The 15198-nt window shown below is 31.7% G+C and overlaps 1 protein-coding gene across 1 annotated transcript in view; it reads right to left on the reverse strand.

Annotated features, from left to right (window-relative positions):
- Positions 1 to 2390: 2390 nt before the first annotated feature.
- The window catches only part of LOC114335729 (etoposide-induced protein 2.4 homolog), a 67856-nt gene continuing 55048 nt past the window's right edge, over positions 2391 to 15198 (reverse strand). Inside the window, exon 6 of the mRNA XM_028286018.2 lies at positions 2391 to 2627. Coding sequence (XP_028141819.2) covers positions 2543 to 2627 — 85 coding nt within the window. The 3' untranslated portion in view covers positions 2391 to 2542. The remainder of the gene's footprint in view (positions 2628 to 15198) is intronic.

Raw genomic sequence — 15198 nt, forward strand, 5'->3', positions numbered from 1 at the left:
GACCAATTCATGGATTTTCTCCTGGTACCTATTGGTTTTGTTTTTATCCGCTCCGAGCTTCGCTGGTATCGCCACCTACCTACAGGATTACTAGTATAACTTTTACCGGAAATTTTCTGGAAAGAAAAAAGTGTTGCCTATACTCTGTGAGTTTCGCTGGTATGGCTGCTATCGCCATCTAACGGTTGACTAGTGTTCCTATTTCGGCCGGAATTTTAAAGAGGACAGTAGAAAAGCAAATAATAGTTGTTTCAAACATTATTTAATTCTTATCGTGTAATATTTACAACGTCAAGAAGTAATTGGATTGTAATCGATAATTAATAGCAGTAAGTACATTTATTATTAATTATGATTATTTTTAAGATTTTGCTTATCGTTTTGACGTTTATGTTGCCAACTAATATTAGAAAATATTTATTCTGCAAAAAAGTATAATAATTTAATGTAATTATAGTATAATACTTCTTAAATATTAATTTATGAATGACAGTTAACGGCATCCTACGTTTGCTGTGATTGGTCGTTATCTTCACGCATTCAAAGTTTGTTTCAGGATTGGATTGTAAAATTGAAACCGTCAAAATTCGAGAGTGTGCTAACTGATCCTTTAGCTCAAATTTTTCTACCGTTTTAAAATTAAAATTGTGTTTACTTACTTTTTTCTAATTGCATCAATCCATTTTTCTCGTTGAATCACCTTATGCTTAGCGACAGGAAAGTTGTAGAATACACAGTTACTATTAATTACAATTATTGTAACCAGTATTTAGACACTATTTAATACAACAACTTTCGTGAGACATTTAAAAGCTATAATATGCAACTCTTAATGCAGAACGTCAAAAAGCAAATTTCCAGTAAAGGTTTACAAACTTGTCACTACTGGCGCTCGCGAATTTTTAATTATCCCCTCTACCTACGAGCTCACAGCGTATTGAGCTTTGATAGCTTTGCTTTTGGCCTTGTGTTCTCCAGTTCCATTTTGCTAAGTACTCTATACTTCTCCTGTTCATCTAGTAGTTGACAGACTTTTTCTACTACACTGATTATATCTATTTTGGGAACTGTTAAGCCACGTATCCACTATGTTGGCGCTCCGCGCTCCTGCAACTGCTCCACATAGTATATACGTTGGCGCAACAGTGCGCGCTCCGCCTCGGCACTCCAATCGATGGCGGTTTATATGTAGAGGAGCACATGCCGTATTGATTGGAGCAGTTGCAGAGAGCGGGGAGCGCCAACCTAGTGGCTACAATAATTGGGCCTTGTTATACAAAAAGCAACCAACCCACATTTTTGAGGAAAACAAGGTAATGTCACATATCGATTTAAAAATGTGTATTCTACATTGTGTAAAAAGCAACCAAGCCATTCTAAATATTAAACCATGAAAAATACTACTCCAAATTATTTCTGTTTAATAATAGTTCACTTAAGATTTCGCATAAGACAACCAACCCTCTTGGATTGTTTGTGTGTATCACTGGACTGAACCTATTATTACATTGCACTGTCGAAAAGTACCAGCCAAGTGGGTTGATATTGTTATGCCGATTACGGTTCCTGGAATGTTGCATCTTTTTGTTTTTACGTGTAGGTACTGACCAATATTACTTCGTGCTTAAATATTAAAATATTTGTTGTGTTATATCTATTATATTATGAAGAAATCTTTAAATCTTTAATGCGAAAAATATGTTTAAATCAAGAACTGTTAAAATAATTAAAGCGGCTCGGTAAATTTCAGAAAATGGTAAGTTTTAGGATTAAGGCTATGTTTATCTTACTTTTTAAATATTATGGTTTGTTGTTTTGACTGATTATCGCATATTTTTTATTTGTATTGATATTATGTTTAATAGTAGAAATTCTACTGTATGGTATTACAGAGTTGACTGAAATTATTCGGTTTTATTCATGGATTTTGTGGGTTGGTTGGATTTTGCAGATTGCATTTTATTAGATATATTTCCAACAGCAAAAAGAAACCAACCCTCAATATGGCTATTTTTTTTGTAAAAACTTATTAGGACAATTTTGATAGTACTATGATAAAATTGCTCTAAAATTAAACTATTGATTAGTGAAGTTATCGTTTAAAAAAATACGACGGAAAATTAAATATTTAGAAAAACATAAAAAGTTAATTTTCTCTTAATTTACAAATTGAGGGTTGGTTGCTTTTTGTTTAACATGGCCCAATTGTGGCTCAATCTCGTATAAACATATTACGTACATACTTAAATGACGTACTTTTTTTCTCCCCAATTACATATTACGGAGTACTGCATTTTATTTAGAAATTAGGTGAGTACTTATTTTAAAGAACTCGCTACGAAAACAACGGGAAGTTTATCTGAAATAAAATTAGGGAATAAACGTAGCTGTTAATATAAAAAAATAAAGTTTAATAACAAAAAATTAAAAAGAAAAACATAAATTCCAAGTTGTCAAAAAGAATTAAAATAAAATCGTCACTTATGTATAAATTCTTAATCATATATTTACAATGAATCATTGTTGAGCATTTCAATCTTTTTCACCTCTTAGAACTGCCGATTGTTTTGCTAAACAACGTGTTTGATATAGCAATCACTGGCGCAAAGAAGTGTAGAGGAAACCCACTGAAAAAAAAAATGTTATTTCAGAAAGAATAAAGTTGTAATCTCCAGTGCACAGTCCTTTCATGAAAATAATTACAAAAGTCTCAAAAATGGTTTTAACTGCTTCGTTTGAGCGAGTCTACCACTTTCTGAAAAATTTTCAGAGTGCAGCTTGGACGCATTTTGGCACGCACAACATCTAAATTTGTAGCTCTAGCGCGGCTATGTTTTGTTATTGCAAAACTATAGAATAGAATAGAAATATGCTTTATTGTCGCTGAAAATTATACAAATTTTATGGACAAAGCTTAATATAAAGTCAGAAAAAAATAAATAAATAATATCTAACAATATAACAATAACAAATACAATTTGCTGAAATTTGATAAATCGTCAATATAAAAAAATACAAAAATACAAAATATAAGTTAATAAAGTAAAGAAAAAAACAAAATCGATATATTGCAACAATTTATAGAAATTGCAAAGTGAACATACAACAAAGTAAACTATAGACATAGGAACTAATAAGTTTAAGCTGCTGCATGTGACACCCAAATATAGATAAGTTTGGTTACTTGTTCATTACTGTAATTTCTTAGTTAGTCATTAAGAAACTCTTCTACTGAATAATATGGTCTTTTAGATAGATGAGCTTTTGTCATTTTACGGAACTTGGGGAAAGATGTTGCAGATTTGAGTTGTAAAGGGAGATGGTTGTACATTTTTTTTGCGGAATATAATATCGATTTCTTTACTAACTCCGAGGTCGGGATCGGTAAATAGACAAAAATTTGAATTTCTGGTGGAGTAGTCATGATGAGGCCTTGCTGGAAAGACATGCATGTGTTTACGAATTAAGCAAACAGTTTCTAAAATATATAAAGATGTAAGGGTTAAAATTCCGTGATCTTTGAAGTAACTTCTGCAATGTGTTGTTCTTCTGAGGCCAAACAGATACCTTATTGCTCTTTTTTGTAATTTAAAAATAACATCTAATTGGGCAGCTGTACTAGAACCCCAAAAAGGAAGACCATATCGAAGATGAGACTCGAACAAGGAAAAATATGTTAGTTTAGAAGATGCTAAATTGAGTTCTTTCGAAACAGATCTTATAGCATAGCAGGCTGAGGCGAGTTTCTTACTTAACAAATCGATATGAAGGGACCATTTGAGGTTGCTGTAAAAAAATACCAAGAAATTTTACAGCATGAACGGTAGATATCTGGCTGTTATTAACAAGCAGGGGTTGAAGAGCACTTTTATAGGATAATGCTACTGTCTTATCCACGTTAAAAGAGAGTAAATTTTAGAGTCTCCAGAGTAAAAATTAGAGTATAGTTGAGTTGCTCCAAGTGATACTGGTATCATCAGCAAAAAGAAAAATTTTTCCATCGATTTTTAAAGTTAGTGATGTTATTTATAAAGATAAGGAACAGTAGAGGACCCAATACTGAACCTTGTGGTACTCCACATACAATGTTTTTGAGACTAGAGTCAGTATCATTTGCTCTAACTAGTTGTTTCCTATTATTCAAGTAAGATTGGAACCAATTCGAAGAAATACCTCGAATCCCATAGAAATTTAGTTTTTTAATCAAAATGTCGTAATTTACACAATCAAAAGCTTTGGCATAGTCACAGAGAACAGTGGCAGTATAAAGATTATTGTTTAGTGCTTGGTAAACCTCATGAAGCACAGAAAACATGGCATCAGTGGTACATTTATTAGTTAAAAAGCCGAACTGATTTTGGGATAAGATGTTGTTATCAATGAGAAAGGACATAAGACGGGTTTTTATGAGTCTCTCAATAATTTTTGAAAGTACCGGTAGTAAGGCAATAGGTCTATAGTTGCAAGCATTCGATTTTTCACCACCCTTATGAAGGGAAATAATAATGGCTATCTTTAGGCACTCTGGGAATTTGCCTCTTTCAAAGGAATCATTAATTAGTGAGACGAGGATTTCCAACACATTTTCTGTGAGATTTGAGAAGATTTTTATCGATAGTCCATCAGTACTACAGGATGATTTGCTTTTGATACTATTGATAGTTTGGATCAGTTCAGATGTATCGATTGGTCTTATAAAGAATGAATTCGAGAATACTCCTGAATTAGAGAGATAGGAAATGGGATCTTTTTGTGGGAAAATAGTAGAAGTTATATTTTTACTCACATTAACGAAGTATTCGTTTAGATTTTCCGGGTCTGGAAGGGCAAATGTTTGAACTGCGTGAGTTCTATTTCGAAGATCGTTTATTATGGACCAAGTTTCTTTTGCAACACTTTTAGAGCTTTCCAGACGATTTTGATAGCAGGCTTTTTAGCTGATTTGATGAGTTTTAGATAGGTTACCCTGTACTTGGTGATATATTGAGTGACAGAGACGTTGGTAGTAAATTTCTTGATATACAATAGTGAGCGCATATTTTTGGCTGATATGCGGATACCTTTGGTAGCGCAGGGTTTGTGATGTTTTGGCTTAATTGAAATTAAAGGAAATGCCTTATTGAAGATAGAGACAAGATTTTCTATAAAATCGTTGAAATTATAGTCCACGTCCGCAGAAGGAAAATGCGACTCAGAAGTTAAACATAAATTTTGAAATTTATGAAAATTCCGAGCGCAAAAAATCCTACCTAAACGTCGGGTTTTCGAGGAGGGTTTGCTGAAGATGTAAACTTCATAAATACTGCTTCATGATCTGATAATCCCGCATTAATAATTGTAGAGCAGACATCAAGGGGTGAGAAATCTGAGATAATATAGTCAATATTATGGTAGATGAAGTTTTTGTAATCCTTGTAGGAGAATTAACGTGCACTGAGAGACCATATGATTCAAATATGTTGACCAAGGACATTTGGGTAGCACAAGCAGCATCATAATTAATGTTGAACTCCCCGCATAGAATTTTTCTGCTTTTATGAGGCAAGTCATCTAACAAATTTAGCAGGTTCTGAAAAAATAGTTCCACAGGAGAGTCAGGTGATCTATAGATGCAAATAATGTAAAGATTAAGATTTTTATTATAAACTAGGGAAAACTCAAAGAAGGCTTCATTTACAAGAAAGTCTTATTTCGTTATCAGAGAAAAATCATTATTTCTAGAAAGAATTAGGGTGCCTCCATGAGCTGAACTTGGACGATCATACCTAGCAATTGTGGTATATTTTTCTACAAAAAAAAGGCTCGTTGACTTAAAGCCAGTGCTCTGTAACCGCAACTATCGGGGGAAATCCTAATTCCTCCAGAAACAAAAATAATTCGTCAGTTTTATTTCTTATAGAACGAATATTAATCAGAACCATACTAAAGTTGTCATCACTAAAATTATTCGAGGTTTCTAGTTCCTCAGAACACGTCATATTATTTAAAAATTTCGTCTTGGAGAGCTAGTAGAATAATAATTTCGGTGGCATTCCCTTGATTTTTGTAGATGTATGATTCTTTCTGAACTTAGAAAGGACCTATAAGCAGCAAGATCAGCTTCCACCTCAGCTGGACCAATTCCATAGGCATCATTAAATTCTAGAAGAATTTTTCTTAGTTCCTCAGTCTTGGTAGGTAGTCCTTCGGAAGGCAAAAATAGTTTCAACACTGGTGTTGGTATATCCATCACAAAATACTGAGGCAGGCTGGTCGTGTAGGAAAGCAAGATGTAGCTTAATTGCTATAACTATATTGCTATAACTATAATTTTTAATTTTAATCAAAACATACGTTAAACTAAAATAAATTAATTTTGTTGGACAAAAAAGCGATCGTCGAGTCAGACACCCGCAAGATGTCACTCTAGTCCGGCACAGTTTTGTTATTACAAAACTCTTAATTTTAACTTGAGAGTTCTTATAATTAATTACAATAATTGTCGATCTCTCGTCCGACAAATTTACAGCGTCATTTCTCTAGTCCGACAACGTAAATATGTTAATTATGGCAGGTTATGTTTTGCAATTACAAAATTTCGGACACGAATCACAAGTGATATGGCACTGTCTGATAAAAATTGGGTATCAGATAACGAGTCCGATAAATTAATTTCAATTAGTTAAGATTTAAACGTCTGCCTATGGTTATTTGTCAAAAAGTTGACGTTTTTCAATTATCTAGTTGTTTTTACGTCAACGTCGACTTTTTTACAAATAACCATAGGCTATAGGCGGATGTTTAAATCATTCTTAATTTAATGCCAAACTACAATTCTATATTTATTTAATTTATTCGTCAAAATTAACTAAACGTAAACAAAATTAGTATTAATTGAATAGGTATTTGTAATATCTTTCAAACGATATATCATTTGCCATAAGGTCCCATTTAAAATTATCGGTCAAACTGGCCCTGTAATGGCGTCTGTAACTATTACGTCACCTGTTATGACTATTATTTGCGAGGCCTACGTCCGTATATTCCCACCCACCAAATTTCACTATTACTAGCACATATTTATAATCGTTCAAAAAATATGCATGCAAATATGCACAAAAAATAGTTGAAATATGCACTAAAATATGCTTTTATGCATTTAACGCATATAAATAAAAAAATGCAGTAATTCTCGTTTTGAAGCTATTTAATTATTTATTTTATGCCAATGGCCTTAGCTGTCAAGACATTTAAGCTAAATAAAAAAATAGGTATTTATTTTATGCTAAAGTCACAAAAAATATTTATTGAAAGTTCTATTACCTAAATCATTATATTCATTTATTCGTTTTATTCTTTCATTCTTTATTATATTATTATTACAATTAAAACTATACATTATTAAATGTTTTTCTAAATTTTGTACAGAAAAACTGAGCCTTCTATCTGATAATAGATAATTGTTTATACACGGAAAAACTTTTAAATATTTATAATGGGAAATAAGCCACAATATTATTAAAAAATGATTTTTATTAACGTTTCGACGCCCAAATCGGGTGCCGTTGTCAAAATACACAATACTATTAACATAAACAAAAATGTTGTTGCTTAGTAAAAAAAAATTCTTCCAATAATTCATTTAATTTGACTCATCTATATCGGCAATTCAGACACATATGACACATTTCAAAGTAGAAGACTCCAAAATGATATTGCCAATATTTATTAGTTGCGTTCCTGGGACGACTTTACTGAAAGATAGTTCATTCGATTACATGAAATCAACCCCAACTCAAGAATATCCGTCACAAAAAAATCATAGCATGTGATCTGTCTTTAAAAAGACAACCACATGCAACGGTGACATTAAAATTCTCGCGTTAGAGATCTCATAGTAAATCACGAGGGAAAACCAGGAAAAACCTTGTGATACTATTCCGACATCGTAAATATTTGGTCTTACATTTAATTTACTCTCAAAATTAATACCAAACTCTGACTTTATTATAATTTTGTTTAAATTATAAATAATATCAATAATACATGGATATATAAGTAATACTAAAATATAAAATATGTACTAACTCGACTATTGACTTACTAATTGTGGTATTTTCTTTCTATTGACTTCCTCTTTCAGTATGGGTATCCACATCCTACTGCATTCCACCGAGGAATTTGCGACACAATTGGTTTCGTTTAGCATAATTAGAGCCGCTTCTTTGATTTTTCTCTTTTTACTATCTGTTTCTTTCAGGACTATACTTGAATCTCTCCACTGAACTCTATGTTCATTATCCCATGCGTGTTGACATATTTGAGATCTATCAAATTCTCTATTTTTAATATAAGATTATGTTCACTTATTCTAACGTTTAATGGTCTTGATGTTTCACCTATATAAAACTGTTCGCATTCACAAGGTATTTTATAAATACAATTCTTTGTCCTTTCTTGTTCATTGTTAGGTTTAGTTTTAGATAGAATAGATCTCAATGTGTTTGTTGTTTTGAATGTTGTTGAAATGTTGAATTTATTTCCTATTGTTTTAAGTTTCTCGGATAGTCCTTTTATGTATGGTATTGATATTTTCCTCGTATTATTTCTTGTGAATGTTGTAGGATCCTGTTCTATGTTGTTCTGTTCCATTCGATCCAATCTTGACAATTCCTTATTTATAAACGATAAAGGATAATCATTTTTTAATAAAACAGATGTTAAGAATTGTTTTTTTTTCTAAAAATGAATTTTCGTTAGAACAAGTAATTTTGGCTCTATCATATAAGGATTTTATGATTCCCTTTTTAACGTTGATGTTGTGATTTGATTTGTAATTGAGATATCTGTTGGTATGTGTTGGTTTTCTATACACTTAAGTCTCATATCTAGTATCCTTCTTTGAGACTAAAACATCGAGAAAAGGCAGGGTGTTATTATATTCCTTTTCCATTGTAAATTTTATTGTCTCTTCTTGATCGTTTATAATATTCAGGAATGTATCCAACAATTCTGATCTATGAGGCCATATTGAAAACACATCATCTACATATCTCCACCATACAGTGGGTTTTAAATTTTGTTTAGAAATGATATTAGTTTCGAAATCCTCCATAAATATATTAGCCAATAATGGAGATAAAGAGGAGCCCATTGCTAGACCAAAATTTTGTTTATAAAATTCATTATTTAGTTGAAAATGGGTATTATTAGTACATAATGTCAATAACTCCATTATAGCTGATACATTTAGTTTTGTCCTAGTTGTCAATGTATCATCATTCTCTAATTTCGTTTTGATTGTGTTTAAAGTTTTATCTAATGGCACATTTGTAAATAAACTGTTTATGTCAAAACTTACTAAAATATTATTTGGATTAAACTCAATAGTTGATAATTTGTTTAAAAATGTTTTGTATTTTTTATAAATGTGTCATCATTATTAGCAAATGGTTTTATAATGTTTAATAAAAATTTTGATAGTTCACTACAAGGAGAACTGATGGTACTACAAATGGGTCTAAGTGGTATGTTCGCTTTATGAATTTTCGGCACTCCATAAAAATGTGGTGACTTACTGTAATGAGGTGTCATTAATTTTCTTTGATAGTATGTAGATCATTTTTAAATTTGAATAAAGTTCTATAGATTTTGTTTTCCAGTGTTTTCGTTGGATCCTTCGTTAATTTGGTATAAGGTCCATTTGTAATTAGATCTGTAATTTTGTCCTCATATTGTATTTTATCCATTATTACAGTTGCATTTCCTTTATCCGCTGGTAGGATCGTTATGGAGTCATCATTTTTTAAAGTTTTTAAAGCTTTCATTTCCTCTTTACTGATGTTCTGTTCAATTTTATTTGTCTTTTCCAATTCAAGTTTACATAGTACCCTATACTGTTCTTTTTCATGAGTTGGTAAACACTGGGATATTTTTTCCACTGAACTAATTATGTCCAATTTTGGAATAGATGGATGAGTAACAGCATAGTTTAAACCCTTTGACAATACCAAATTCTCCGTTGCATTCATAGAGTTATATATTAGCATAGAGAGAGTGTCATTCAGAGCGAAGTGACGACACCATCTTTTTTATTTGGATTAGTGCTGTTTCACTCTTACGCATAGTAAGGCTGCTACAATTGTCCTCCTCTTCCGTGCCTATATTCACACTGAATGTCATCATAGATTTTCGATACAATGTGTTAGAAAGAGATGCAGCAAACCAGTCCATGAGATCTTGTCGTCAGGAAGCGCGGAAGGTAGGCTCCCTCTATGTTAATATATACCTCTATGGTTGCATTTAACTGTCTATTTGATAGATTGACAACTGTCGCTAATATGTCATTATTTCTATTTAGGTTATCAAAAGTATGTATACTATTTTGTTCTAAAAGAATATTAAATTTATTTAAATGTATATTTCTTTGTTTCTGATATGAATTTTGATAAATTATGTGTAAACTAAAAATAATTCGATCAAAATCAGAGTTTGATATCATTCCGAAAAGCAAATCTTTAATACTTACGATGTCTTGTTCAATAAAAAATAAATTTGACCTGTGAAATTGTAACCTTTCCCGGATCATTGACAAACTGGCTCTATGTAGAATATTTTGGAGTCAACTGCTTGAGTATGCTGGCCGTAAATATATATTAAATTAAACCGTAAATATATTAAAACAATAGGAAATAAATTCAACATTTCAACAACATTCAAAACAACCAACACATTGAGATCTATTCTATCTAAAACTAAACCTAACAATGAACAAGAAAGGACAAAGAATTGTATTTATAAAATACCTTGTGAATGCGAACAGTTTTATATAGGTGAAACATCAAGACCATTAAACGTTAGAATAAGTGAACATAATCTTATATTAAAAATAGAGAATTTGATAGATCTCAAATATGTCAACACGCATGGGATAATGAACATAGAATTCAGTGGAGAGATTCAAGTATAGTCCTGAAAGAAACAGATAGTAAAAAGAGAAAAATCAAAGAAGCGGCTCTAATTATGATAAACGAAACCAATTGTGTCGCAAATTCCTCGGTGGAATGCAGTAGGATGTGGATACCCATACTGAAAGAGGAAGTCAATAGAAAGAAAATACCACAATTAGTAAGTCAATAGTCGAGTTAGTACATATTTTATATTTTAGTATTACTTATATATCCATGTATTATTGATATTATTTATAATTTAAACAAAATTATAATAAAGTCAGAGTTTGGTATTAATTTTGAGAGTAAATTAAATGTAAGACCAAATATTTACGATGTCGGGATAGTATCACGAGGTTTTTCCTGGTTTTCCCTCGTGATTTACTATGAGATCTCTAACGCGAGAATTTTAATGTCACCGTTGCATGTGGTTGTCTTTTTAAAGACAGATCACATGCTATGATTTTTTTGTGACGGATATTCTTAAGTTGGGGTTGATTTCATGTAATCGAATGAACTATCTTTCAGTAAAGTCGTCCCAGGAACGCAACTCATAAATATTGGCAATATCATTTTGGAGTCTTCTCCTTTGAAATGTGTCATATGTGTCTGAATTGCCGATATAGATGAGTTAAATTAAATGAATTATTGGAAGATTTTTTTTTACTAAGCAACAACATTTTTGTTTATGTTAATAGTACGGAAAAACTTCTTTCTACTTCACATGAAGTTAAAGGAGCAAACTTAATATATTGTATAATTCAGGATTCTACCTATAAAATTAAATTATCGTTACGTTTCCCCATCTGAATACTATTATTTATTTGAATTATTTTTTGATATCCCTCATTTTTTTAACACCGTGCAGAATTTTTGATACACTTTGTTGGTTTTTCCTAGGTGTTTAATTTGTTCATTTAATGAATTGATAATTTTTTTATAGCACCTGAGTCATCTACATAGAAACTACAACTGACGTCTGTAATTCCCTCAAAATTATCGGTTATGAAATTTACATAATTTAACCATGTTCCCCATCTAGTTATCACTGGTTCAGGTGGCAAAGTCACATTAGGTAAACGATATTTTACACCTGTACTCGCAGAAGGGCTTTTAAAAATATTTTTTATATCGATACAAGGGTATTGACCATTGGAAATTATGTCCTTACAGTTCCTGCTACTCTATTTAAAGTGTGTGCTAAACAAGTAACAGATTTGAAAAGAATATTTTCAAATGTTGTCCAACTTTGGTCATTTGGCGCAGCGTCACTTAACAATAACAAAAATATTTCACTCCTTTATTCGTCGTCTCCTTGCCTTATAAATTGTAAAAGGCAGAGATTACCAGAAAGTTTAGATCTGACTTTTCATTTTTCTTTAAATTTTTTTCTGTTGGTATCGTTTGAGGTAAAACAGTCTTCTTCTTCTTGCAGTACCGTCTCCTATCGAAGATTAGCTACCGTCATAGCAATCTTAACTTTGTTGGCTGCAACTCTGAACAATTGTATTGAACTGCAACCGTAACACTCCCTTAAATTTCGCAACCAGGAAAGAAAAAAGTCTGAAAATATACAATTTTAATAAATGCATTCGATGGCTTAACTTGCACAGCGGCTAACTCCGTTTTTTAAAACTTTACAGGAACACAAATTGTTTTTTTAAATCACAGAATTGGTATATTGGGTAACTCCTCAATTCACATAGTAAATAGTTACGTTAAAAATGGACAACTCCATCATCAACATATTATGTTATAACTAGGATATTTCTCACAAAAAGTTACATTATTTCATTAAAACTACTTACCGCCACTCTTATACACTGTATCGTTATCAAATCAGCTGGATTTTATCTGTTAATTCACAGTTTTCTAAAAAAGACCGCGCACTTAAAACGTGGCACTTTGTTACTCACCGTCAAGTACAAATAAACTGGCGGTTGACTTTGGAGTTAGTCACGTTTCAGTGTTGTTATGCTAGTGTTAGCAGTTGACCATTTTACGTGTTCGCCTTTTTCTCTGTAATTTTAAAAACTAGAGAGATATTTTATTGAACATAATGTGAGAGACAACTAGACGCAGTCAACAACGCCAAAACCTGTATTTCGGTAAAAAATGGAATTAGCCGATTTGCAAGTTAAGCCATCGCTATGCACTTAAAAAATGTATTCAAAATATGTAAATATGCATTTTGCATATTTCCCGAGCTCTAGTTATGTATAAATAATAATTAATAATAAATTGAATAATTATTTAATTAAAAATAAAGTCACTTTGCAAAGGTATATGAATGAGAGTTATATATCGTCTCTCTTTCCTTGTTTAAGCATTCAAATCCTTGTCTAAGCAAATTCAAAAATAAGGAAAAATAAAAAATTTCCGTTTTTTATAAGTTTGCGTCATTTTTTGTCGGACTCTTACTGTTTTAATAAACATTGTAACAGACCAACTCCTTGTCAACTATTAAGATGGCTTTTCAAAAGCTGTACATTGTGAAGTGACCTATTTAGTGTGTGGTCTGACCGTTTTGTTTATATTTTAAAGTTTGCAGATGTGAATTGAACACAAAGACGGTATATTAGCTTTTGCTTTTATTTAGTTAACGGTCGACCTATGTATAAGAAACACGAAATACACAGATCCATCCAATATCTTAATTTTCATTGTAAAAAACCCTAAACCCTCTTGAGATTAATTATTAGTTACATCGTATATTGTGTTATAACATGTTTTATTTGAAAGTTAAAAAAATTAAACTTATGACTTTTGTAATCGTGAAACATAACCTGCCACAATTAACATATTTACGTTGTCGGACTAAAGAAACGATGCTGTAAAGTTGTCGGACAAGAGATCGTCAATATTTTGTAATTAATTATAAGTACTTTCAATTGAAAATTAAGAGATTTGTCATAACAAAACCGTACCACCGCACTAGAGTGACATCCTGCGGGTGTCGGACTAGACAATCGCTCCCTCTGTTTTGTCAGACAAAAATAATTTTATTTTAACGTATGTTTTGATTAAAATTAAAAATTATAGTTTTTTGCAATAACAAAACATAACCGCGCTAGAGCTGCACGTTTAGGTGTTGTTCGTGAGGAAACGGGTCCAATCTGAACTCTGAAAAATTTCAGAAAGTGATAGACTCGCTCAAACTAAGCAGTTAAAACCATTTTTAAGACTTTTGTAATCATTTTCAAAAAAGGACGCTGTACTGGGGACTACTGTATAGCATATAATAAAATAAATGTTTAATAAACAGAAATACATTGCTCCAAGAAATAAAGGCACCATCTACAAAACCAAAAAAAAAGCGATTCATTGGTATTTTAAATTTAAGCATGTCAACATTTTTAATGTGTTTTAAATGCATTCATTTTTTTCGAATACTGAGAAAACTAATAAGTATTTTTGAAAAATTTAAACGCAGAATGAAAGACTACTCTATTGCCGAGGGCCGAAAGTCCCTTAGAATAAATAAAAAGTTTCTTTTGAATGAAATATTTGCAGTTAAAAATCACACTAAATTTTCTCTTTTATTTTCACCCCTCTAACTTATTAAAATAAACATTATAGAAGTTTTCAGGAACTTTAAGCCCTCGATAATAATGTAATCTTTCATTCTGCGTTTAATTTCTTCAAAAATATTTATTAGTTTTCTCAGGATTCGAAAAAAATGAATACATTGAAAATGTTGACATGCGTCAAAATTTTGCATTTTGCTCCGTTCCCCTTAATTGTATTCATTTTTGTACTGAGTGTACCATGTATTTGAAATGTTTTTATTAGGTTACTTGTATTGTTTTTGGTTTCAACCAGTTTCTAAGGAACACAAAACAAAGATGCTGTAAAGTTAATGTCGACAAGAGGTTAGTGTCATTTTGAAGTCGTTGTGTGAGCTATTGCTGTTTGTTGCTAACTTTTGGTAATGTTTTAATCAGAATGCAACGCGAATCGAGAAATTTGACCAATGAAAATTGTGCTCAAATTGTGGTTTTGCACGAAGAAGGTTGTAGTTATAGAAGTTTAGGAGAACGGTTCGGCGTACACCATACCTCTTCTTCTTCTTCAGAAATGGATGTTAGCGATCACATTTTCCATTAACTCTCTGTTTCTTGCAATGTGTATCGGAGATTGTATGTCGTTAATCCCTGTCCATTGCCTTATGTTTCGGAGCCAGGACACCATACATCGGTCTCACGAATTATGGAACGGTACAGAGAGACCGGTAGTCACTCTAGGCGTCCAGGACAAGGTCGTCACCGTG

This window comes from Diabrotica virgifera, chromosome 6, assembly GCF_917563875.1.
Source record: "Diabrotica virgifera virgifera chromosome 6, PGI_DIABVI_V3a".
In the NCBI taxonomy this organism is placed as follows: domain Eukaryota; kingdom Metazoa; phylum Arthropoda; class Insecta; order Coleoptera; family Chrysomelidae; genus Diabrotica; species Diabrotica virgifera.